General features: G+C 54.8%; 12 protein-coding genes across 12 annotated transcripts; 6 read left to right on the forward strand and 6 right to left on the reverse strand.

The window, feature by feature from the left end:
- Positions 1–283: 283 nt before the first annotated feature.
- On the forward strand, positions 284–910 carry HMPREF1541_03263 (guanylate kinase; the record flags this gene model as incomplete). Its single annotated transcript, XM_008717615.1, has 1 exon — positions 284–910. The coding sequence occupies one exon, from the start codon at positions 284–286 to the stop codon at positions 908–910; it is 627 nt and encodes a 208-aa protein (XP_008715837.1).
- A 207-nt stretch (positions 911–1,117) lies between these two features.
- HMPREF1541_03264 (uncharacterized protein) lies at positions 1,118–2,282 on the reverse strand (the record flags this gene model as incomplete). Its single annotated transcript, XM_008717616.1, has 4 exons — positions 1,118–1,805; positions 1,852–1,933; positions 1,981–2,109; positions 2,162–2,282. The coding sequence occupies 4 exons, from the start codon at positions 2,280–2,282 to the stop codon at positions 1,118–1,120; spliced, it is 1,020 nt and encodes a 339-aa protein (XP_008715838.1).
- A 399-nt stretch (positions 2,283–2,681) lies between these two features.
- Positions 2,682–3,110, forward strand: HMPREF1541_03265 (ribosomal protein L32; the record flags this gene model as incomplete). Its single annotated transcript, XM_008717617.1, has 2 exons — positions 2,682–3,000; positions 3,049–3,110. 2 exons carry the CDS (start codon positions 2,682–2,684, stop codon positions 3,108–3,110), a joined length of 381 nt encoding a protein of 126 aa, XP_008715839.1.
- Positions 3,111–3,872: 762 nt separating this feature from the next.
- On the forward strand, positions 3,873–4,926 carry HMPREF1541_03266 (uncharacterized protein; the record flags this gene model as incomplete). The annotated part of the gene is made up of 2 exons (XM_008717618.1): positions 3,873–3,875; positions 3,925–4,926. The coding sequence occupies 2 exons, from the start codon at positions 3,873–3,875 to the stop codon at positions 4,924–4,926; spliced, it is 1,005 nt and encodes a 334-aa protein (XP_008715840.1).
- Positions 4,927–5,525: 599 nt separating this feature from the next.
- HMPREF1541_03267 (uncharacterized protein) lies at positions 5,526–5,771 on the reverse strand (the record flags this gene model as incomplete). The annotated part of the gene is made up of 1 exon (XM_008717619.1): positions 5,526–5,771. The coding sequence occupies one exon, from the start codon at positions 5,769–5,771 to the stop codon at positions 5,526–5,528; it is 246 nt and encodes an 81-aa protein (XP_008715841.1).
- Positions 5,772–7,477: 1,706 nt separating this feature from the next.
- Positions 7,478–9,270, reverse strand: HMPREF1541_03268 (uncharacterized protein; the record flags this gene model as incomplete). The annotated part of the gene is made up of 2 exons (XM_008717620.1): positions 7,478–9,032; positions 9,173–9,270. The coding sequence occupies 2 exons, from the start codon at positions 9,268–9,270 to the stop codon at positions 7,478–7,480; spliced, it is 1,653 nt and encodes a 550-aa protein (XP_008715842.1).
- A 2,996-nt stretch (positions 9,271–12,266) lies between these two features.
- HMPREF1541_03269 (uncharacterized protein) lies at positions 12,267–14,303 on the forward strand (the record flags this gene model as incomplete). Its single annotated transcript, XM_008717621.1, has 1 exon — positions 12,267–14,303. One exon carries the CDS (start codon positions 12,267–12,269, stop codon positions 14,301–14,303), a length of 2,037 nt encoding a protein of 678 aa, XP_008715843.1.
- A 157-nt stretch (positions 14,304–14,460) lies between these two features.
- Positions 14,461–18,078, forward strand: HMPREF1541_03270 (uncharacterized protein; the record flags this gene model as incomplete). The annotated part of the gene is made up of 1 exon (XM_008717622.1): positions 14,461–18,078. The coding sequence occupies one exon, from the start codon at positions 14,461–14,463 to the stop codon at positions 18,076–18,078; it is 3,618 nt and encodes a 1,205-aa protein (XP_008715844.1).
- A 143-nt stretch (positions 18,079–18,221) lies between these two features.
- On the reverse strand, positions 18,222–19,421 carry HMPREF1541_03271 (uncharacterized protein; the record flags this gene model as incomplete). The annotated part of the gene is made up of 1 exon (XM_008717623.1): positions 18,222–19,421. One exon carries the CDS (start codon positions 19,419–19,421, stop codon positions 18,222–18,224), a length of 1,200 nt encoding a protein of 399 aa, XP_008715845.1.
- Positions 19,422–19,700: 279 nt separating this feature from the next.
- HMPREF1541_03272 (uncharacterized protein) lies at positions 19,701–20,087 on the reverse strand (the record flags this gene model as incomplete). Its single annotated transcript, XM_008717624.1, has 1 exon — positions 19,701–20,087. The coding sequence occupies one exon, from the start codon at positions 20,085–20,087 to the stop codon at positions 19,701–19,703; it is 387 nt and encodes a 128-aa protein (XP_008715846.1).
- Positions 20,088–20,896: 809 nt separating this feature from the next.
- On the forward strand, positions 20,897–22,271 carry HMPREF1541_03273 (uncharacterized protein; the record flags this gene model as incomplete). Its single annotated transcript, XM_008717625.1, has 2 exons — positions 20,897–21,301; positions 21,357–22,271. 2 exons carry the CDS (start codon positions 20,897–20,899, stop codon positions 22,269–22,271), a joined length of 1,320 nt encoding a protein of 439 aa, XP_008715847.1.
- Positions 22,272–22,502: 231 nt separating this feature from the next.
- HMPREF1541_03274 (uncharacterized protein) lies at positions 22,503–24,212 on the reverse strand (the record flags this gene model as incomplete). The annotated part of the gene is made up of 5 exons (XM_008717626.1): positions 22,503–22,818; positions 22,877–23,674; positions 23,729–23,838; positions 23,889–24,006; positions 24,055–24,212. 5 exons carry the CDS (start codon positions 24,210–24,212, stop codon positions 22,503–22,505), a joined length of 1,500 nt encoding a protein of 499 aa, XP_008715848.1.
- Between the last annotated feature and the right edge of the window lie 556 nt (positions 24,213–24,768).

Consider the following 24,768-nt stretch of genomic DNA (forward strand, 5'->3'; position numbering starts at 1 on the left):
GCCCGTAAGTCGTAATACAGAGATAATGTCGCAGCGGCAGTCCAAAGTGGATGGCACAAGTCCCTGGCGGCCAAGGCGCTAAGAATGCCCCCGATGATCTCCAACTAGCGGGGCTGCAGGGCCCGGAACAATGCTACTAGGTATTTCTCCCAGACTTTCACCGCGTTGCTCAGTCGCTGATTCAAAGAAGGGCCGTATGCTCAAGTCGCGATTGTTCTTTCGAGCGCCGGTCTCTTCACATTCTCGAACATTGCTCACGCAACCACTACGTACAGCTTCCACCATGGCTCCGGTCGGCGAGAACCGCCCCATCGTCTTCTCCGGACCCTCAGGTACCGGCAAGTCCACCCTCATCAAGCGCCTGTTCGGCGACCACCCAGACCTCTTTGGATTCTCAGTCTCGCACACGACACGCCAGCCCCGTGCTGGAGAAGAGGACGGCACGCACTACCATTTCACTACCACCGAAAACTTCGAGAAGCTGATCGCAGAGGACGCCTTCGAAGAGCACGCCAAGTTTGGGGGAAACTACTATGGCTCCTCGAAGCAAGCTGTAACTGACGTCGCAAATGGCAAAGGCAAGAGTATCGACGGCTCCCCAGCTGAGGGACCGAGAATATGTATTTTCGACATTGAGATGGAGGGCGTGAAGCAGTTGAAGAAGAGCAACCTGAATCCAAGAATATGCTTCATTCAACCGCCAGACTTGGAGACTTTGGAAAAGAGGCTGCGAGGCAGAGGCGACACGAGCGAGGACTCGGTTCTCAAGCGTCTGAAGCAAGCGGAGAACGAGATTGCGTATTGCAAGACAGAAGGTAAAAACGACAAGGTCATCATCAACGATGATCTGGACAGAACTTACAAGGAACTCGATGAATGGGTGATGAAGGAGATTTCGACCATTTCATGAAGCAGTAGAGGCGCCGAAAGATGGATCAAGCACGAAGAGCAACTTTTGCAAGTTCGTTACAATTACTTATGATCTCCGACGAATAGAGAAAAGGCCGGCTTCCCCTGGCGCAACGCTGCATCAAAAACGCACGAGATAGAATAGACATGACTCCCACCACTGAAGCAGTTTCAGGCCTGCCAAAGTCTGTACCATCGATTCACTCGCCTAGTATCCATTCATGGTCATACGCTGAGAGTTCCTGCTCAGCTCACGGTCCGCAGACGGTGAGATGGGCCTGCTGCTGGTCATGCCACCCGCAGCACTGCTCTCCTTCAAGGCCAGTAGTTGCTTGGCACGGAAGGTTTCGTAATGGATCTGGCTTGTTGTCTCGATCAAATCCTGCAGATGTGTCCGCGTCAGGAAGTTTCGCAGGTAGACGAACTCGCAGTGGTTCTCGTCCTCGACATTGATAACACCCCATCTGTTCTGTCGGCCGCGAACTTGCTTGCCATTAACAACGATTGACTTCTCGCTACCGACAACAGCGAAGGGAATGATGTCCTTGATGGTGGCGTTGGTGGCGCGCTCCTCGTCATCGAGCTCATCGTTATCGTAGGGGTACATTCGGATGCCGTGGAAAGCGAATTCCTCCTTTATCCTCTCCTTGAAGGCGCGGCGCTCCTCGAGGGTAAGTGAGTCTGCCTTGGCGATGACGGGGACGACATTGACGACGTCAGAGAGCTTCTTGAGCACAACGATGTCGATAGGCTTGAGAGCATGGCCGGAAGGCTGGATGAAGAACAAGCAGCAGTGGATGCGGGTATCTTGGATATAGCGCTCGCGCTGAGCGGTGAGCTCTTTTCGGAGGTAGGCCGAGTGCTGGTCTTTGATGTACTTGACGATTGGGTCCCAGCTATAGCACGTTAGATTTGTGGCTAATGCAAAATCGTGGACCTTACCATCGGTCGTTGTTGACGAGGTCACCGTAACCAGGGGTATCGACGATATTGAGCCGTAGACGAACACCATTCTCTTCAATGACTAGTTCTGATCAGTCGCCTGCTCGCCTTGACTTTGCTAGCACTTACTGTGAGAGACGGTCTGGATCTCGGTGGTGGATCGGACGGGCTCATCTGGTCGCAAGCGGCCTTTGGAGTCGATGAGGTGGGATGCGAAGATGGTGTTGATCAGGGTAGACTTCCCCAGACCGGTCTGGCCTGCACACGACCATTAGTAGATGCCCAAACAAGGGTTTCATGATACACGTACCAACGCAGATGACATTGAACTGGAAGCCTCTCTTCAACAACTTCTTCTCGATCTGCTGGGTGATGCTGTCGAAGCCGACGTGGCTTCTGGGGAATACGGCATTCCCCTGATTCATTGCCATGGTCATCTCGGCTTCGGCTTTAGGCTCTGCAAATATCAGATAGTAGCGGTCGCAAATGAAAGACGTCAACCGATCCTGAACGGGCTCAAGAGGAGAAGCGAAGATGATAAGGTGATGCACGAGAAGAACGTTGCGACCGCGACAAATTTCCAGTTCCCCCAGAACGAGCGCAGCTGCCACCAAAAGAATACCAGCGGCCCCTATTCTTGCCAAGCCAGCGGTCAGGGGCCGCGGTCGCGCTTTCCTGCATGTGTACTAGCGTGGCGCTGTCGATCATGCAGCTTCCAAAAAGTCCACGACCGACACGATGGTGTAGAACCTCAGTACACGAGTCAATTCCAACATACACTCCTGCCGTACTCTCCTTCTTCGGTGTTGAGTGGTCCGACGACACACAGCATGGCTGCTTTCTCGAGTGCCCTACTGCGCAGCGGTAGCCTCCTCGATGCCTCTAGACATGCACTGGCAGCGTTCAATCCACTACGAACGGCATCCGTGAACATTGCTCTGCCAGCAGCGGCCATCAGCATCCCGTCATTACTTTCAGACATCTGGGAAGGCATCTTAAAAGCTGTACCAAAGAAGAAGACCTCGCATATGAAGCGGAGACACAGATTACTGGCAGGCAAGGCGATGAAAGATGTCAAGAGTGTCGTCAGGTGTCCCGGCTGCGGCAAGCCCAAGAAAGCCCATACATTGTGTCCATATTGTGTTGCAGGTAAGATACGCTCGGATCCGATCTCTACGCAGATACTCATGCTTCCAGAAATTAAACAGGCCTGGAACGACGATAAGCGCGCTTCACAAACCGATCTCAAAGAAGCTTGAAACCAGCCCACGAACTCGATGTATGAGCCTCGAGCCGCCGCGCCACCTCTGGTGAAATCGACAAGCGCTCGCGCAAGACTCTTCCCGCGCCGCTTCACGCACCGAGCATGAAGCATGTAACATTAAAGGGCTGTGCATTCCGAAGTATACTCGGCAGACCCACGGAGAGACTATCGTGTGGATTTATTCGAAACCGCGTGGAGAAAATGAGTGTCTAGCGGGTGCTTCAGAGGTCTACGGGCATATTCCATGTCACATGCAGGATACCGCAAATTCGGCGGTTCGGGCGCATTATGCGGAATCAAGATCCTCCCTCGGGGCACCCGATCTTTTGGTGGGATGAAGAGACAAGGCACTTGCAAGCTGGTTTCACTGCTGTCAACCAAACTCGCAGGATGCTTCAAGTTGTAACGGATAATGGAATGCTGAACTGTAGCAAGAGATATCAAAACGACTTGGCCAAATGAATGGACCTTAACCTGTCGCGCGTGTACATTATATAGACACATTCGAAACGTCATATTGAAGCAGTTCGAATGATTGTGTACCTGGACTTGACCTCTATAGGACTTTCGTAACAAACTCTTACAAATGAAGCTGCGTCATGTGGGGTGAAGGTGCCGTATATTTTAGCTAGGTACACCTCAACTTGAACGTGTCCATCATTTGTCCACTACACGAACCCACGAAGTCTCCTCGTCGTTGCAATTTCTCGGATCCCTCCTTCACCACTCCGAGCAATGCCCACGGGCCGTGGTCACAATGGTGCGCATCACCCCTACTAATCCACCCCTCTTGCTGACTGCTACAAAAGTCCAAACAATACCTTGCCCTCCATAGCATCGATAATGCGCACCCTTCAGACGTCTTCGCCTTGGCCACGACATCATCGTCTATCATTTCGGCCTCAGGCGACCCTACCATAACCATCCATTCCACCAGCAGTAGCGAAGACGGCACCGCATTTCCCCTCACACAAGTCCTGTCGGGCGCGCACGCTCTTGGCTGCCACCACCTCGCTACGTCTCCGGCAGGCACGCGCCTCGTCTCCGTTGGCTTCGGCGGCGAGCTTAAGATCTGGGACCATGCAGAAGCTAAATGGAGTCTCTCCGGGGAGATCCTAGATGGGGTGGTGCGCAAGGGCAAGGCAGGCGGTGCTAAGAGCAAAGCGGGCGAAGTTTGGGCTGTGGCCATCAGCGCGGACGGAGCGTACGTCGCGGCGACGACGGCGGACGGTGGCATCAACGTGTGGGATGTGCAAGATCCCAAACAGCCACGGAAGCTGGCGGAATATGCCAGCAAGGGCAGTTTCGGCATGTGCGTCGATCTAAGCGCGGACGGGCGGTTCGTGGCTACTGGAACGGAGGGAGGCAACGCGTTTGTGTTCAGCACGAGTGGTACGGGAAGGCTGCTGCATAGTCTGCCGGGCCTGGTGAAACCGGTAAGGGCGGTCAAGTTTAGCCCAGGCTCGAAGCTGCTGGCCGCGGCGGGGGACGCAAGGGTCGTGTCACTTTACGATGCGGAGTCAGGCGAGCAGGTGGCGAATCTACAGGGCCATGAGGGGTGGATCACGAGCCTGGACTGGAGTGCAACGGGAGCGTATCTGCTGAGTGGTGGCCTGGATGGTCGGGTCAAGGTGTGGGATGTGGAGGTGCGGAAATGTGTGGCTACGCATAGCGAGAGTGAGAAAGGTCTATGGGCTGTGAAGTGGTTGCCAAAGGGAGACACGAGCGTTGAGAGAGGGAAGGCCGAACGATTCGTCACTGCAGGAGCAGCAGGAAGTGTGGCAATTTACAGAGAGGCGACCGGTGGTTGAGAAGAAGGAAGATGACAGGCAAAATGACGACGCTACGAAACACAGGTCTCTAGTTGAAGAGTGGTCGGCACAGGGCACCCACACGACAGAGGTCGGCAGACGATCATATCAACTGGTCTCGCATGATCTACACGCTGCATACGGTGGCAAAGAGACTGCAGTGCTCTTATAGCACCATTCTCGCAAGCATTCCGAGCTCAGCTGCATCTCTAGATGGCAGACTGCGTTGCTCCAATCCCACAGTCCATGACATCGCTCAGCAAGAACACAGACCACGAACCAAGCACAAACTATCCGTCTCGTTCCAAAACCTCACGGCGTGAACTCCAAGTCGTAAGCCAGCGTATCCGTGCATAGCTCCTCGCGGAACTTATGGACCCTATCACGCCGCTGTCAGCATCATCGTTCGTCAAACACTTCGCCCCCCTGACCAACACCTCATCCTCGGTTCCAACCATCCGCCTCTCTCCTACACCTCTAAAAACCTCCAACCACACAACGACGCGCCCTCAACCCCTAAAAGACCGACACCCACTCTGGCCCCCAACAGATCGTCCGCCCCAAAACAAACAAAGAGAAAAAACACCAACAAAAAAAACTTACGCCAAATGCGCCGGATGCGCCGCATAAACGCCAATCGTCTCGGGCTTATCCAACACGGCGACCAAGCCCATATCAAACCCCTGTGCGCGCGACGCCGAGCTCGGGTCCGGAGGGTTGAGGTCGATGCGCTGCAGGCCGGGGATCTGGCCTACCATGCCTTGCGCGGCTGCGATCCATTCCTGTAGGCGGGCCGGTGGGGTGTTGGGTTTCAGCTTGAAGAGGACGATGTGGTAGATTGCCATTCTCTCGGAACGGGGGGAGGGTTTGGGGTGTCAGAGTGTGGGTTGGTAGGGGAAAGGAGGGTTTGTGAGGTGGAAAGGGGGTCGTGAGGTGTAAAACGTGGATTGATAGATGGATGGGCTGAGTGCTGTGTAGCGGGTCTTGTAGATGTATCTATATGGTATGTATATGTAGGACGAAGAGGCCCGACGTCGGGACAAGACGGCGGGGCTCCGTTGGAGATTCGCGGTGGGGTTGCATAGGGGGGCGGTTCGGTAAGTTGCCGATGCGCTGCGAGTGCGAGCTGGGGATCTATGATGGCTTTTGAAGAGAAGCGGTGGCAGCGACGTCTGCAGAAGAGTAGTCATTGCATTTCCAGTACGCGCCCCGATCGATAGTCCGCGCATTCATCTATACATAGGTTCCATGCTCTACCATGGCGTCTAGCACAGTGCGTGCAATGCAAAACGACAGAGCTATAGAAAGTAAATAATGTTTCTCGTCGAAGAGACGCACCCACATTCACGAAACAGCCCCCTTTTCACGGAGGGCCAGATAAGAACAGAGTGAAACACGATCAGAGATAGAGCGCCGGGGCCTTGTTCAGGCCCGCTGGACGCCCCGGGGTTTGCTCTGGGCACAAATTTGACAACATCTACCATGGTAGCAAGAGGATGGATGAAGCTTCGAAAGTGCCTTTTTTGTGGTCGAATGGTTGCGGGCGGAAGTGCTGGGAGGGTGCTGATAGTTGATGAATAGCGCAGGTAGGCAGGTAACGCTCTCCGATAGAGGGTGTTCTCGAAGGCCATTGCTCAGTAGCAGGCTTCATCATGACTGTGAGTTTTCCCCACGGCATCGCGCGAACGCCGGTCTCGTCGTATGAGAGCCTCATGGACATGCAGCGCGTACGGGACACAAGCAAGCGATCGATCAATGTCTCATCAAAACAGAAGGAGCATATTGCCCCGCGCAAAGGTGTAGATGTGAGCCAGAAGCGAACCAGTCAGCCCACAACCTCACTCGGAGGTCGAGCAGACCAGATTATGAAAGGCACTTATTGAATCGCTCTCAGGTCACTCAAAAATCGCCGACGCCAAGGATGAATAGGATGCATGCACGAGGGTATGTGACCTGGTATTGAAGTTTTATGTTTCGAAGAAGAGAAGAAAGAAAGCGGTTGAGATGAGGTCGAAAGATTTTTGTCCATTGCGAAAGGCTTGGCGACGGCGGCGGGCATGACTCCACTTTGAATTTGGGGTCGAACTCTCTGTTAATAGTTCATGTTGATAGTCAATGGGTAGTGCTCGACGGGTGGTTCGACAGTGTCAGACGGCAAACAGTGGTTGCGAACGCGTAGATTTCTTGCAATGGCTGAACTAGTCTTGGATTCTTGAGTGTTCACAACGGCAGGGTGCCTTTACGGGAGCACGAGACTTTCCCCTGCCTCACCTCCTCTGCCGCTGCAGCTTCAAAACCCATGACCAAAACGGGCCTCTTCGTTGAGCTGAGCCTTGTCAGGTGTTGCTGTGTTCTCCCACATCCTCTTAACAACATTATCGGAAGACGGCTTGCTTCCCCAGCTGCGGTGAATGCATGCTCTCCGCCACGTGTAAGCGTTAGCATGGTGCAGTCAGCCACTTTTTCCAACGTGCTCGAGGAGCTGCGCTTCGCAAGACGCGTGCGCAATCCGGCGGCCAGTATGAGTAACACATCCGTTGTCCAAAACCACTCAGTGCCAATCAGCCGTCCATCTTGGATGATCCGTCTCGCAGGACTCCGCCTTGTCATCGCCAATGCTCAGGATCTCGTAGCGCATGACGCGACGAAGCAGCTGCTTCACTGACTCCTGCAACGACCTATCTTTCGGCATGTCCTTCCACCGGAACAGCTGCACGTCGTTATTCTTCCCGTCGTGTGGTGCCTTAGAGTAGGTCAACATGCACAAAGCCCCCTCCGTATCATCGCCGGACTTGGCTTCAGGAAACGAAATGTCAATCAGCCTGATTCTAGCTTCAGGCGGGACGTCCGCGCAGTTGATGACCTCCGGCACCGCCCTCTCTTCAATCTTCATCATTTGCTCGGCAACCATGGCCATTCGCCGCCCGGGCCAGTCGCATTTGCGGAGGTATTCTATCGCCATCCTCCGAAAAGCGGTCGCGCGGTAGTGTGTGGCGACGAAGAAGAGCGGGCATAAGCACCGCTCTTTGACGGCATCGGTCGTCTCTTCGGTGATCAAATGAGACATCTTGATCATGACGTGCTCGAACTGGCTAAAGTATAGATCGTACAGCTCCTCTCGTAGGTAAGGGTCACATCGAGACATGGCGTATAAACACATATAATGCACCCTGAGTAAATGCACTTCGACCCTATTGGCAGCAGCCTCCTTTGGACCATATCGAAAGACCATCTCATCGAAGTAGACGAGCCATTGATTCAGTTTAGCGGTGATATTCGGCACGATCTGGAATCGAGTGAGAGGAGGTTTCCCCAGCGTCAGCGGGTTCTGGCAGGCCGGCACCAGACAACGCAAGCAATATGAAGCCATTGCTAACGAAGCGTAGCCTTGGAATATAGACGACTTCGGCCTACTCCAGCTTGGATCCATGCCCGCCTTCTTGGCCCAAGTTGCCGAGTTGTCCTTGAACGGCCATCGCAGCTGTTTGGGCAGAATCTCCTGCTCAAACTCTCCAGTCTGGATTTCTAGCCGCCGGAATATAGGCGCGAGCTCCTCGATCGCGTCGCTGCACTGAACCCTGTCTTTGTGACTGTAGCCAGACATGATACGCCTCCCAGCAATGATATGCTGCAAGGCACCGAATCTATTCTGGTTGAACTCCTCACAGACGATGAATAACAGGCACGCCATCAGCAAAATAGCCGGATCGGGGTTCGCCCGAGTCCCCAGCGTCCGCAGCGCGGTGCGGTAATGCTCATCATGGTACTTGTTGGCCTTATCTAGGCCCAAGACGCCCCGCTCGCGACAGTCCAGCAGCGCCGTCGCGAGCACCAGGTGTCGGATGGCCTCATCCTCGAGAGCCACTTGGATGACGAGCTTGTTCCAGAAGTAGTGGCTACCAAAGTTGACGAGCGATGGAGCAGAGACCTCTTGGAAATACTGGTATGCGAAGAGCTCGCAGTGCGAGTACGACGTTAGGTTGCCCTGCGGCACTGGTACTTCTAGCGATGCTGGTGCCGGCTTGCTGTAGCCGTCGCACTTGCGTCCTGTATCGAGACATTTGCGGCAGGCTGGACGGACCTCGTCACATTTGACCTTGCGGATTCTGTCCTTACCAGTTAGTTTCTATCCGAACACGAGCACCGCGCGCCAAGCTGATGATAGATACAGGGGAGTGCAATCCAAGGCGGTAAGACTGACTAAGCGGCTTGCCCACGATAATCCTTGTCTGTAGAGGACACTGACCTGCAAGTGATGCACCCGTTCCTGGTACGACTGTGCTTCTTCTTTACCACTGGTGCAACTGGCGTCGGCTTACTCGGGGCCGACGCTTGAACGTGCATAGCTGCTGGGACAAGCCAGACACAACGGTGCTGAGACTGACAATCGAAAGGCCTCGAGCGACGTGAGGTTTGTTCAATTGGTTTGCGTCGAGGACGCACATGCAATGATAGGGGAGGTGCTGCTTTCGAGTAATAGGAAGATGAAGTCGGTGGCGAGCTTTGTCGTTACAGGCCCGCCGGGAGGCCAACAATCGATACCTTGGGGGCTGCTTTGTAAGCCGGCGTCTGGCAACTCTTCGCGCCGCCCTAGTGGGCAGAAGCCAGTAATGTACTGCTTGACACAACATGATTGATGTCATTCTTTTCTGGTGTACCTTGTCCAAATGGGTTCGATGGGTCCCTTTTCCCAGAGATTTGGGCCCATGCTACACGCTGAGTATGGCGGGAGGGAGGAAAGTATCTCAGACTTCGGAAGCACTATACCAGCGTAATATAGGATGGCGGAAGGGGATCTGGGTACGATCTTTCATTGTCAATACTGTAAGCTCTTCACCAAGCGTCCACCGCCATAGGAGCAAACAAAGGAAACAAGGTCTCTGTCACCAAAACGTCCATCCGCAGAATCGAAGCCACAGTTCCATAATCCTCCCCGAACACCCCCTTTCTCAAGCCATTTCACACCTGATTACCCGAGACTACCCTGAGACCCCTCTCACCAGTCACTGAAACAGCTCCCCCAGCTACTCACCCGCTCCCGACGCACCAGCACATACTTGCCGCCCCTAGCGTCGACGCGCTTCTCCCAGTACAAGTCGGCCTTATCACGCCTCTTCTCCCTCTCCCTGTCCCTCTCCCGCTCCCTTTCCTTCTCGCGCGCCATGAAACGCAGCATTTGCCTGGCTTTCCTGTCTTCGCGATCCCAATCACTCTCACTCTCAACCTCGCCGCGAATCATCTTCTTGGCCCCTACCTCGCGCGCCCACCTCCCGCGCTCGACATCCTTGTCGCGCTCCGCCTTGCCACGCTCTGCATCCTGCACCTTCTGCGCCGCCTCCCTCTTCACCTTGTCCTCGGCGTTCTTGCGTTCCGCTTCAACCTGAGCCGCGAACTTGAAGGCCTCGCCGTGGAGGTAGGTGGGGTTCGCGCCGTGGCGATGGTAGTGGAAGTCTGGGTAGTCGTTGTAGCTCGGGCGGCGGGAGGGTCGACGGTGGAGTGGGTGGATGTGCTCGCGTCTGAATTGATAGGCGCGGCAATCTGGGTTCGGGCAGCTTGGGTTGCGGCAGGGGTAGGTGGTGCAGCTGGGGTAGTCGTTGTATGGTTCGTTGAGAGGCATTGTTGGCTTTGTGGCTCGGGGGTTTGTGAGCTTGCTTGTGATTGGAGTAGTGGCTTTCGAAGGCTCTCGAAAGCTCAGTTGCTGATACTCTGCGTTTTGGTGCTGGTGCTGGTGTTTGATGCAGAGCGGAAGATCGAAAGCCAGAAACACAGGCTAGGTCTCGCCTCTCTTATGCTCTTTGAGACTACCCTTCTAGATCCATCCCACCGCTTCACATTGCTCTACTAATTATTGTTGTCTATCATGGCCATCCGAGACCTGGCTCAAAGAACTACCAAGCCACAACCAAAGACCTTCCAGAGACGGAAGGGATGTTGGACGACGAAAGTCTTTGGTGGCGGAGCAAACATTGAGTGCACAGTGATTCTTGAGTGCAGCAGGGAGTGCAGACAAGCTCAGATGTAGACTTTCTTTGTTCATGCGGCAAACTTGACGCAGGGTTAAGGGACAATGCGGTAGTGCTGCGGCTTCGGCACACCAACTGGATGGTGTCTCGGGTTGTCGCCAAACTTTGTGCTGTATGTGAAGCAAACCGATGTTGCGATCGTGAGAGACCGCAGACTAGTAGGCCATGAGCATGACATCAAAATTGGGTCTTTGTTGTCGGTGACGATCCTTTGCAGATGCCTCATTGCCTTGCTTGAGTGGATGTAGCCGCAGATCACTAGAAAGTCATCAACCTCTTGTATTGGCCAACTATGATGATCGGGGAAAGTTATCATTCTGTACAATCTGCCGTTCGGGTTGCTAAGTCGTGGGATCACCGTCCCGGGTGTGTTTTAGCGGATAGAAAGTTGACCCGGGCGGGGCCATCGCTTAAAGGACAACGAGATGCCCGAAAGATTGCCTACCAGGTACTCCGTATTAGCGGCGCTGCTGGTCTATAATGCTCCCGCACTCTGCAAGTTACCGGTCTTGCATTAGGACTGAAGCACGGAATGGAAGGCATTTGCATAGCTGGCACGGCTGTGTCAGACAGTCTCGGTCGAGTGGCTGCTGCAGTCTTCCATACATTTATCTACGGTGGCTGTATGGCGACCTCGTATGAGATCGTCATGCAGCTTAGGCCGAGGACCCGAGGAGCCCCAGATCTGTGGTTACACCAAAACGGGTTTGAGGGGCGGATCTAGTCGTCAATTGTTCATTCTCGGCTCCCACCAGTCCCTTTTAGGGGCCCCGGCCCAGCTCGGCTGGTGGCTCGCATCTCGCCTGCGCGCTCGCTTCCATCTCTGCATATTCGCGACTTCGCATCTTCGCGCCGGAAATGTGTTGACATCTGCTTCACACACGCTGATCCAGAATCGGGGTCTGTTGGACTTTCCACTACATGTGTCAGATCGGCCAGGATCGTCTTCGGAAAAGCTGCAGCGACCTCTTTTTGGGATCGACCACTCTTTTGGGTTAACCACACCGTTGGAAGCCCCAATCAAGCCCCATTCAAGTGCCCAGCAAGCCCCAAACTGCTGCACGTCAGTCAATGACAGATGTCAACTAGCCTTTACCGAGCCACTAGTCCCCTGAGCCAGCTCGTCTTTGACCTCATTGATTGAACTTTACACACGCCAGTTCCTGGAGAGGGTGCCACAAAACTTTCGCCCGCTCGGCATCCGCAGTTCCTGACTTTGCTGCTGAACTCTGTAGCCATGCACCTTAAGACTGCCCTCATCTGGAACGCAGCGGCGTCTGTCTGCTGTCGGTCTCAGTATCGCCTGCGTCGCCCACGATGCCAGGCAAGTATTCCCACAACGTTGTCCTCAGCGACTACTCCAGCCAGGGTCTCATCTCCATTCCCAATGACAAGCAAATTAATTGTCTAAGAGACTCGGCCACCCCTCGCGCCGCTTCCAGCGCATCCCACCGGACCAGAACTCACGCAGACGCTACTCAGAAGTCACCAAACACTGGCTCTGCGGGTCATGCGTTTGCATCTGCCTACAATCAGTACACCATCCACAGATCAACTCACAATCCCCAACGTCTGCTCATCATTGACTCCGAGAGCGATGAAGAACACCCTGAACCTCCAGAAAATGGTCGAACTTCGACTGCAGTCCGTACTGCGCCCACACGCCAGGCTCGCGCAGATACGCCCCAGCATTTTGGGCCAGAAGCGGTCCCGAAGACACCAGGACGCAAGACTCCGCGTGCGGGCGCACAAAACACCGTTCCTCCTTCCGAAGACAGTCCCTCAATTAGATCTATGCGCTCTTCGGTCAGCAAACCTCGTTCGGGGGGTGTCAAAGCCTTCATTGAATCAAGATATAAAGAAGAGGCGGCTGCTGATCAAATTGCGGATCCCGCTACGAGCACAATTTCGCTGCATGAGTTTCTTGACAGCGCGCCGCGCTCGCCGGCAAAGTCTAAACCGCAAGCTAGAGCACCACGTATGGTTCCGGATAAGACTGCCGATCTTCTACACGACCGTGGCATCTCAGTGGGGGAATTCCTAAAACTTGTGCCAGACCCTGCGTCGGCAGAGGCTTTGGAGGAGCCCTTGAAGCCATCTAGGTCAGAGACGCAGAGCAAACCGGGCCCGACGCCTGGAGTCAGTCGGCTACCAAAAGGGTTGCGACATGGAAACCCTACCTTACCACTGAAGCAGACTGAAGCAGGGCCTTCAAAGCAGCCAAGGAGACGACCGCCCATGCCTGCAGCGAAATTCGGCAGTACGTCAACCCTAACACGGGGCCCGCCCTCTCGTTCAGCCTCTACTACGCCAACTGTGATCAGGATTCCGCCTGGATCAATAAATTCGACCATGACGATGAAGAATCTTCGGCCCTCATCGCCGGCGCCGCGAATGTCGGTCTCGCAATCCCGGCTAGCTGCTCCGCCCCAAGACCAACACTTAGACGGCTACGAGCTCGACTTCGATGGCTTCACAGACGACGGGGATTCCTATTTTACTTCCATTCCTGTGACTCGGAGTTCAAGCAAGACTGTTTCCCGCCAAACTTCACTAAACCGGACCTGGAGCGTAAAATCTCCAGTCAGGCGTGGCAACCTTCCTGCCTCACCTTCCGCGCAGACTTCTACGAAAACTACTTCGCCCCAGAGTACGATCAAGCGTTCACCTAAAGAATCTCTGCGCGCAGGAGGCTCAAACCCACCGGCGGGACCTTCTCTAGATTCGCCCTTCGACGAGGCAGAGGTCCAGCCAGGTACCTCAGGGTCCTGGGGCCTACCTACCATTCAACTCTCGGGTGAAGATGGGGATAGTCTCAAAAACATGTTTGACGTAAGTGATGGGTCGGGCGATCAAAACATACTCATCTTTACCTCTGACGAGGAAGGGGAAGAAGAGGATGACCTTCCGACTCCACGCCTACAAAAGCTGGAAGAAGATGTTCAATTCCCATCGTCTGAATGGGGCATGATTAGTGCCGGTAGACATGTCAGTCCAATTGGAAAGGACACAGACGCAATGAGTGACCTCAGCGCTGTCTATCCGCCTGATATTGGCAGGTATACGTCTGGCGGCGAGGATGACAGCCCACTCGCAATGGCACTACAGAACATGCGACATGGTGGAGAGATGGGCACTTCATACAAGTCATCGGGGCGGTCCTTGTTCCGACGACGTTCAATCAACACTACAGAAATCCTTCAGAAACTTGGAGTCAGACCAACTGCCAGCAGTCGCAGCGTCAGCGGTGCTAGTGGCGGCGCAGACACTGCGAGCAGCAAGAGCAACCCGAAATCGGGACAGAAGTACTTCCCAGCATCATCATCTCGCAGTCGCCTTCCCATCACTCCATAGTCGCCTTCTAATGCAGCCGGGCATGTGAAGGAAGGTGCGACGAACATGTACGAAAATGCGACACCCATGGTATACAGAACTTCCATGTGGGTGTAATTTCTTCGAGTAGCATGCACATTGCTTGTGCTCCAATGTCGTTTCTATAACAGCCTCAATTATGTATGACTTCACTTCCAACATCTCTCATCTGCTCTGCTGTATTCCTTCGAAACGCAGAGCGGAGACAAGTGACGACAACGCTCCCTCTACCCTAACAACGTTTCAATTGCCAGCATCAACGCTCTCCGTCCATCTACCTCATAATACAGTACCCCACAGCTTGAGCGACTCTCACAGCGAAGATGCTCGAGCACTCCATCATATCTTCAGCTCCTCATCGTCCGTTAGAGGCTACCAAACAGCCGCAACGACCCCGGGCTATGTTCCCACAAGTCGGCCTTCACTTGACCTTGACTTCAAATTTGGAGACTCGAGTTTCCAAGTGCCGCCCAGCCGTGCAAGTCAAATTGGCAATCGGATCAAGCAGAGGCTTTCCGAAAGCCGTTTGAGCAAGGCGAGCTCGAGATTGAGCAAGCAAGAGTCGTCACAGAAGGACAATACTTTATCCGAGATCACGGAGACCCAGGCGAAACAGACCATAGACGGTGACAATATCGCAACCAGCCAATCGAGCGCGGGTCTGTCCGAGCTTCTAGCATCCGGCAATGTCAGCCGGGGTGGGTACGACAGCGACGCGAGAAGCCTCAATAGCCCAGTGCTAAGCAGTAACTCAGGCACGATAAAAATTGGCTCAGGTTTTGTCAAGCATGCCCTTGATAGGCTTGAGCACAATCTTCAGCCACTTGTGTCCCCAAAAGGAGATACCGATGCCTGGCCTAAGGCAGATGATGTGCGGTTCCCATCTCCCGCCCACGAAAAGGCTCAATCCTCGCCCCTACCTGTGACACCGAAGAAGACGTCTTTCATGGAGGCACTGCAGATTGGAAACAATGAGTCACCCACAGATGTTCTACGCCGTCTCAGCGCCGGACTGGCCAATGGAACAATCAATACACCTGACACACCTGAGCTTCGAGCCGCCCGCTTGCCCAGTATCAAGGAGTCAGACAACGGTTGGCGACTGTCAGCTCCGAAGCGATCTTCTAGTCTACCTCGAAGCCAGACCGACGTACAGACAAGCATCCATCGGCTTAGCCAGACCATCAATTCCGCCAGGAGAGCTGATCAAGCACATAGTGACCAGCATAAGAGGCGCACCAGTCTAATATCAGAGCTCGACCAGTCCGTGCTCGATTACATCGATAAGTATAATCAGAGATATTCCGAGTCTGGTCGGCGGGCCTCAACCGGAAGTGAGCAGGATCTCCCTCCTGCGAGGTCAGCTGTTGTCGCTACACAGTCGATGTCGCCTCCTGTCTTGGAAGCTGGTCAGATCGTTGTCAGTCCGGCAGCACCCCCTACAGTCGTCCGCGACGTCGATCGCGATTCCCTTCATCTGTTCAATATGCGCATCTCGCAACGACTTGCCAGTCACTCTCAAATTCCTGTCAGCTCCCCGGCCTCGTCTCTGAACGCATCATGTCAGTCCGTTGTACCCAAAGCCGAGAAGAGCCAGCCGCACAGTGAAAGAGTCTCTTCTAATTCTCAACCAAGACGTGTCGTCAGCGAGCACAATCGTCGGCCATCTGACCCTCAGACCCGTCGTTTCTTTGAGGGTCTCTGTGGCAAAGATCAAAGTCAGAGCTGGAAGACCATAACCTCTACTCAAAGCGGCAATTCTCGTGTCAATTCGCAAGGCATGAGAGCTCTAGCACAGGACAATGCAAGCTCCTGCTACTTGAGTAAGGACGAAGCTGATGAACAAAGCCACACCAGCCCTGTCAACAGCACGAAGCGGAACTCTCACATTAACCCTCACAGCTTTGCCATTGGCGGGAGATCGCTTTCAGGGGTGACGTCCTTGCCGAGAGCCGGTCCTCATCATCTGTCACCAGCTGACAGTAGATGGTCCCAACAGCTTACATCACAAAATATCAGGTCATCGGGCGATAGCTGGCTTGCTCCATCACACGTCTACCAACGTGGCCGCAGCGCAAGCATGCCTCAGAAACGACTTGGCCACGACCATGTGAGCCCAACGCCTATTTCGAGGAAGGGGATTCGTGAAGCTACTGCAGCTGCCGAAAACTTGAGCGAGATCAGCCTGGATCATGTACTCGATCGTCGGAATGAGAACATGACCGAGATCAGTGCGCAAGACGTCAAGTTGAAACCCGAGGAGCAAACTTCAGAGATTGACCATACGAAATCATCAATCGCAGGCGACGGAACCGCGCATTTGCAGACACGGCATCGACAGAACCCGGACGGCAGACCCGTCGAGGCCAAGAATTTGCGAGTTGAAGCCGCGTCGCCCGAGTCTGGGGTCAGTGCTTCGGATGCCCATGAGAGGGGCTCTAAGCAAGGCCTCGAGGAAAACAGCGTGTACAAGTCTGCCCTCCCTGCGAACAACAAGCATGAACATCAGAGCGGGCACATATCCTCGCCATCCAGCCTCGAGGCCGGCATTTGGGAAAGCAGAGGTCTACGCACATCTCTTTGTTCATCTCGCAGGTCACGAAGTGCAGATGACCTCCGACGGCTCTCGGCATATGTGGGGAATGTTGGTAGAGAACTGCCTGGTTTATCGACACATTTACAGTCTCTGAAAACGCTGCCGGCCATGCAAGATCTCCATGATGAAGCTGCGACGGCTCCGAGCAAGACTCCGAAAGAGAAGCAGCGAAAGAAGAGTATACTCGACCTCAAAAGACACTTTACAAATGGCACATCGGAGTTCATGGACAATTCTGGAACACCATTCAAGGATCTCATTAGTATGTGGTCTCGATTTCCATCTCATACGCGCATCGATCGAAATGGCCCGGCGGGTAAGGGTGATAGAGTCTTGGCCAGGGACTTCGTAATCCCGGTCACGGAACCGGATTCTAAGCAGGTTTCAACACCCAGTAAAGGCACCGGTCTCGGATCGGTAGGAGGTGTGAGATTTACAAGGCTGTGGACACACGACAAGGCTAAAGACAAGAGCATGACACTGAAAGAACCATTGGCACTCAACTCAGCGGCACGAGCACGCAAGGATCAAGGGGGAATCTTTAGCAAGTGGAAGCGATTGTATCGCAGCAGCAGTTCGGACCTACGCCAGTACGCCTTCAATCGTGGTCACCGAAGCAGCATCGGTCTAGGGGATGCAGTGGAATATCCAGAACTGGAGTGCTTGCCAGGCGAGGGCATGTTCACCGAAACCAGCGTGCAGCGTTTACAAGCAAGCCTTATGGTCAAGTTGAGTGAGGAAGCAACGGGACCATCGTTGGAAGCAGAGACTCCTACCGGGCCGTTGCCCAAGTCCAGGCCAGCAGCCGTCGACTGGGGAAAGTACTACGGTGACTGCATCGGCGGCTTGTCAGCGTTGAAGAGCGAGACCGAATTGGAGGTCAATAGTACGTTGAGTAGTGGCGGGCCCACCGACACGAAGAGCTTGGATGTGCGTGACAGCACTGTCAATTTTCAGGAAGCACTAGATCGAGAGCAGGATAAGCTGAAGGAACAGCTGATGGAAAAGATTAGCAAATTTGACGGTGCTGCGAACGATGGGAACGATCCGGAGCACCGCCGTGAGAAGAGGGCCAGCACGACTACAACTGCGACGAACGACACGGTACTGGCGAGCTCAATCCGTACCAAAGACGTCAAGATCCCAGGCAGTTTTAGTTAGTGGTAGTCGTCATTGGAAGATATGGTTAACTCGAGGTGGGCGGGCACGACTGGCGAATTGTTGGATTACCTTCTCTGAGTAGCATATGTCTTGTCTCAAACATGCTTAGTTGCCGCATAGATAATTGGCAGACCTCAGCCGGCTCAATGCCCGGCAATACCACCTTTGCTATCCAGATTCTCCATCTGTTCGTCGGCAACCTTGATCACAACCTTTCCAAAATGTTTCCCCTCCCACAAGTAAGTCAAGGCCTCTCTCGCGTCCTCGAATGCAAATACCCGATCCACCACCGGTCTGATCTTCTGCTCAGCCACAAACGCCAACATGTCCTCCATTCGATCTCGCGGCCCATTCAGCAACCCTTTGAGCGTCACATTCCTTGCCAGCGCCAGCACATTGATATTAAGCCGATCCTCATGATCATCGGCCTTACCCGCCAGCCTGTCCACCTTCCCACCCACATACCCGATAGCGGCAATCTGGCCCCCAAACCGAACGCACCGGAACGATTTGTCCGTGCTCCCCGCCCCGCCATTCTCGAAAATGACATCCGCGCCCTCCCCCTCCGTCAGGCGCAGCACCTCTTCATCCCATGCGGGCGTGGCGGCGTAGTTGATGCCGGCATCGGCACCCAAAGCGCGCGCCCGCGCCAGCTTATCGTCCGACGACGACGTCACGAGCACGCGCATCCCCATCGCCTTGCCGAGAAGGAGCCCGAAGATGGACACGCCGCCCGTGCCCTGCACCAGCAGGGTCTGGCCTGCGCGTGGGGAGGTGATTTGGGATGGGGCCGCAGGGATGCCGAGGGGGAGCGACCATGTCAGGCCCATCCACGCGGTGGTGCCGGCGATGGGGAGGCAAGCGGCCTCGCTGGCGCTGAGGTGCGGGGGGCAGGGGAGCACGGCGTCGGCAGAGAAGACGCGGTGCGTCGTCAGGCAGCCGTGCGTGGCGCTGCCGACGCCGGCGGCGAGGTAGGTGGGGAGGGCGGGGCCGGTGAGGTATTTGGGGTAGGAGAGCGAGAGGACGCGGTCGCCGGGCTTCCAGGGCTGGGATGTTGTTGTTGTGGCATCGGGGCCTTGGGTGCTTGGGCGGCCGGTGGCGACGACGATACCGACGCTGTCGGCGCAGGGGATTAGATTCGGTGGGGCGACGGAGGATTTGTGGTGCTTGAAGAGGCCGGAGATGATTTCGGCGTCTTTGTAGTTGAGGGAGACGGCGAGGATCTTGACGAGGATTTGTGTGGGGGAAAGGGTCGATGGGGAGGGGGTGGGTGTGGTGGTGAGGCGGAGGGCGGGGATGCCGTCTAGGTTGGTCGTCCAGGACCGTGTCTCGGAGGACTCCATTTGCGAAGATGGGCGAGGTCAAGTTACATAGAGAGGTGTTGACCCAAGTAAGAAGTCCGCGTACGGGTATGTCTAAATAATAGACATGCGGCCGCTAGTGGCGGGCTTCTCCTTTTCTCCACACTCGCCAGGCCGGCATCAGGCGGCAAGGCGACAAGGCGACATCAGGCATCAGGCATCAGACATCGGGTGTTGAATGTGTATACAAAAATCATAGCGTCTGTGAAATACTATCCTCCCACGACGTTGCACTCCTTAAGCTCAAACATCAACACGCAATCAGTCCTCCGTCCATGTACACTCCCCAACAGGCGTACAAGTAATAAACATCAAACACCCCTCTTCACCACTCCTGAACGGCCCATGCCGCATCCCCGGCTTTCGATAAGCATACGCACCCTTCTCCCACTTCCCGCCCTGCACACCTCTCGCAGAATCGTCCTCGCACGACAGCGTGCCTTCGACAATGTAGATCTCCTCGATGTACTCGTGCACAAAGTCCTGGCAGACATTGGAGGTGTTGGGTGCCCAGCGTTGGAGCAGCGTCCGCCGCGAGGATGATGGGGACGAGTTCAGTGTGAGTTCGTGGATTGAGGGTTCGACTTCGATCCAGGCGGCGGAGGCGGTGGTGGAAGGGAGGGAGGGGTGGAATTCGAATTGTTGCATGGTCCGGTGAAGTCGTTCGAGGAGTCGACTTTGGGGGAGCGTGGGATCTAGGAGTACAGGTTTGTATTACGGACCAAATCGTAGGGTGATGGCTTTCTGCTTGTTGTGTCGAATGGCTCTTTAGGCCTCTGTAGCAGCGAAGGGTGAGAGAGAGATATATATATATGTCTGCAGCAGAACCAATGCCAAGAAATGGTGAGCACTGCGGCGTTCGAAGTCCGCAATGCTTTGTCAACATGAGTACTCGAAGTATGGTCAATTCATGTGGACCAGTTCAGGTCTATCGTAAGCAGAGTGGGCTACAGACTGGCGACATCCGCGTTTCATGCTATGATTTGGCCCCTTTCAAGACTTCCGACGCTCGCAACTACATCGGCAGCAGGACTCTCCTCACTGCCAGGTTGTTCCAAACTTTGTCGAACTTGCAGCCTGCGCCTGAATGAGTTGCTCTTAGCCTCGAGTCGCCTGGAGTGCCGTACACGTTCTCGCGAGCTGTACCGCCTGGAGCTGGGTAGTAGTCGCGCGCACATCGCTCCATGCCAACCGAAGTACGAGCGTTTACTACTTTGAACTCACTCTGGGCACGATCTTTGAAGGTGAGAGGGCAAGTGTACTTGCAGGTGCCCACTATCGCATCGGGTTGGGTGTTGTCAGGGTTCCACCCCAGCCTCTTCGCAGCCTGGAGGCGAGGTACTCAACTTTTACTCCGCTTTAGGCTGATGCCAGTGTTGACACTTCTACAAGTTTAGCTATTTAAAGCCTCTCGTATTCCCGTCGCTCACGTCTCTCCTCCAAGTACCACCCTCATCATGGATCGTCGCACGCAGCTACAAAGCAGTGAGGCTTCGATCAAGAGTCTGGCTCTCAACGCCCAGAATATGACTGCATGGACTTTTATGTCGGATGAGGACATCCGGAAAGCAAACTCTCATACCATACTGTCTCGCATGTTGTCGACGCGTACTCACATCTCAATCACTTCTACCCTTGCTCGAGAAAACGATGAAGCCTCCCGCAGCGTTGAGCTCAGGAAGTATGTTCACATCGGTCAAGGGCAGTGCGGAACCGTCCTTGCCTTTCAGGGTACTGATGAGGTGGTCAAAATTCCCAATGGCCCTCACAAACAACACGTTCTCTACCAGGACGCTCAGATCCATGCTGCTGTCGAAAAGGCTTTTCGAGAAGCTCCCACAGAGCTCCGCGCCGAGATCTCGGTAAGCTTGAAACCCTGCTCACAATCATGTTCTCCTGTCTAACTATGGCAATCAGATTCCTCGATACTGCACCTGGGTAACTCCAGCGATGTCTCAGTGGTGGAACTCACGTCTCAATCTATTCCCCTCCGAGTACCAAAGTCCCACCTATGGCCTTGTCTCTCAGCGCATATTCCCTCTACCAGCTCCTGTCCGAAGCGCCATCATCGACACCTTTTGTCCCAAGCAGTTGCGTAAATCTGTTCAGCAAGATCCGAGCAACAGAGACTGTCTGGTCCGGCTCTATCTGGGCAAGCGAGAGCCTGGAAAGCGAGCGCAGGAGAAGTCATTTCGACTTCGAAACTTCCCGCTTATGGTCAACGATCTCGAGGAGCTCAAAATCGAGGCCCTCGGTTTTGCTCGCGTCATGGCAGATGCTCTCGCCATTCTACATTGGTCAGCCAAGGTTGACGGCAACGACATCGAGTTTGTGCTAGGATCTGCGTCAACCGAAACACTCTACCGTACGGCGGTCGGTCCTGAAGAGCTCAAATACATTACAAAAGATTCTCCTGCTCATAATCGAGCCGATTTTGACTTCACAAAGCGCCACATCCATGTTTGGCTACTCGACTTCAACCAATGCGTCACATTCGATGAGGAGAATGATCCAGATTGGCTTCAGCTCCTGACTAGAGCGTTCTGGTTCAACGACCCCTACTATCCACGTCCGGTCTCCGACCACCCGGCAGACACAGCTCTATGGGAGTCATTCGCTGAACGATACCTCTACGCGTCGCAACACCTGACGAATTCGGCTGGTCCAGCCCGGTTCATCCAGAAGATCGAAGAAGAAGGCAAGGAACGTCGCACGATGATATCCAAGCAAGGCAAGGACTCTCTGCTTGGCGCGCTGATGGAAGGATGCAAGGAGATGCAGATAGGCATCAAGACGGGCTTCATCTCGAATGCGCTCCCTCATCAGCGGTGAGCAAGGAATGAATCACGCAGCTTCATGTTGTATTCGCTTCCAAGCACGGGGATTTGGTTGCTGACGGAGCCATAGTGCTTTCTGTCGAGCACCCAACCGCGTTGGACAATGGCTAGGTAGTTACAGTGGCTTACACAGACAAACAGCCCATTTTTGCCTAGCACACTTGACTCCTGCATCGTGCGGAAGCCATGACGGCCTGTGGCATTCATCGGCTTCCCCGCTTCCCTCTTAAGTAGTCCAGCGCCAAAGCGGGTCATCGACGTTGCCCGTCATGCGCTCCGTAGACACGTCACCCGCGCGCAGCTTGACGCCCTGGGCGCGATCCCGCTTCCTGTTGTCCCACCGGTAGTAGCTTGCCAGGGAGAAGATGAGCAGAATGCCGAAGGCCTGGAAGGCGGCACCGGCGATAAGCGCGGGAATGTAGCGGGGCGCGGTGCGTTCCTGGAAGGAGAGAGAGCTGACGATGCCGCCGGCGTTGGCGGCGCCGACCATGACGCCGGTCACGGCGGAACGGGCGTTCTCGGTTGTGTCGTTGTTGTTGTGCCTTGGATCTATGTTAGCCGGGGTTCAGAGGGAGAAGGGGGAGGGGAAGGGAAGCGTACCAGGTGTGGAAGATGGCGGAGGGAGCGAAGGCGCCGGAGGTGAGAAGGAAGCAGGCGAAGTAGGCTACGCCGAGATGTTCTTTGGGATCCATGGTGGCGAGGAGGATGAAGCCGACGAAGGTCATGGTCATGGCTGCCATGAGATGGGTTGACCGTTCGCGGAAGTAGTCGGACGAGGTGCAGAGACAGAGGAGGACCACGCATCCGACGGCGTAGGGAGCGACCGTGTACAGGTTGGTCTTGATGGTGGAGTAGCCCAAGCTGCGCACGATGATGGGGATCCAATTGCCGACGGTGGCAGATGCGATACCGTAGCTGAGTGCAATGACCGAGTTGGTGAAGACTCGCCAGTGGAAGATGGCCTGCATGCAAGCCTTGAAGCTGAACTTCTCCTCGGCTTCGCGCGAGCTGTCGGCGAGGATGCGTCTCACAGCAACCACCTTCTCCTCCTCGGTGAAGAAACGGCAGCTGCTGATGTCCTTGGGAATCCAGAAGTATGAGATGATGGCTAGGATGATGGTGACTGCGCCTTCGATCAGGAATAGCCATCGCCAGCCAGCCAGAGAGCCCTCGATTTGAAAGACGCCGAAGGCCAGCAGGCCGCTGAAGGCACCCGCAATAGTTGCCGAGCCGTAGAAGATGCAGATGCGCAGGGCTAGCTCGTTGCGACGGTAGAAGGTTGTGAGATAGTAGACAATGCCTGCCATGAAGCCGGCTTCAAAGGCACCCATGAAAATACGGCAAGCCAGCAAGCCTGCCCAGTTGTAGGCGCTGGCCTGGAGGATTGTCGTCGTGCCCCTGTGATTGTGTCAGTCCACACAGTCCTGATACGGCGTGCCATCTTGTACGTACCAGCCCAACATCATGGTCGGCAGTGTCAAATGCGGGCCGACCTTCTTCGTAAGCATATTGGCGGGCAGATCGAGGCCACAGAATGTGACGTAGAAGAACATCAGCGTCAACTGTAGGCGTGAGTCAGCCTGCGAGGCTCGTCAGGAGTGGCCGACCATACCAGGTATTGATTGCCGTGCATGCCGAGGTCCTCTTCCAGCGTATCAGTTCGAGCGTTGCCCAAGTTCGATCTGTCAAGCGCGTTGAAGAGGTACATCAGCGCCAGATAGGGTAGAAGTCTGAAGGTGTCAGTTTTGGATGAGGTCCATGGGTCTCAGGGCGCTGACCTGGTGTCGAGCTTCCATCGCAAAGACTTCTCGAGCGCCGCATCGTATGGCAGCTCCTCGCTGATGCCCTCAACGTTGGTCTTCTGGGCCATTAATTCGCCCTCGCCCACTTCAGGTTGCTTCTCGACATCGCGCTTGCTCTCTGTGCTGGGCGCCATCTGCAGAATTCTTCAGTGTGACTAACTAAGGAGTGCTGTAGCAAGCCTGGAGACGTGCAGCAGCGTCTGACCGAGATATATCCTCCTTTGACGACGTCGCTATCTCGCCCATCGATGCCAGCCATAGCGCTAACCCTTTACACGAATTCGGATTCTTCCGAATTTTCCAGGTTATCTCCAACGCCATGCATTTGCCATGGATGGCTAGCTATCGCCGTGTGGCGCCATTGGCCATAGATCGTCGGCTTCTACCCCGCGTTATCTGACGGTCATGTCCTAAAAGGCCTGGGCTCCGGGCTCCTTCGGCTCCCTAGGCTCCCTGGGCTGTGGGCTTATCACGCGAGCGCCACGTGAGGGCACCATCCCTTTGGGCTCGAATCAACGCTGGGCGCTGCACGATTCTGCAGGTTTCCGGAACAATGCTTTTTGCGTTGTCGTCGCTTTCTATCACGGTCTTATGCCTTGTATACAATTTTGATAGCGCTGATCCTGATTTTTGGTTCTTGGCGTGAAAAACGCCGACATGTCAGCCTCCAACACAAAGCGTCCGCGGCTC

Source organism: Cyphellophora europaea, assembly GCF_000365145.1.
Source record: "Cyphellophora europaea CBS 101466 unplaced genomic scaffold supercont1.3, whole genome shotgun sequence".
Classification (NCBI taxonomy): domain Eukaryota; kingdom Fungi; phylum Ascomycota; class Eurotiomycetes; order Chaetothyriales; family Cyphellophoraceae; genus Cyphellophora; species Cyphellophora europaea.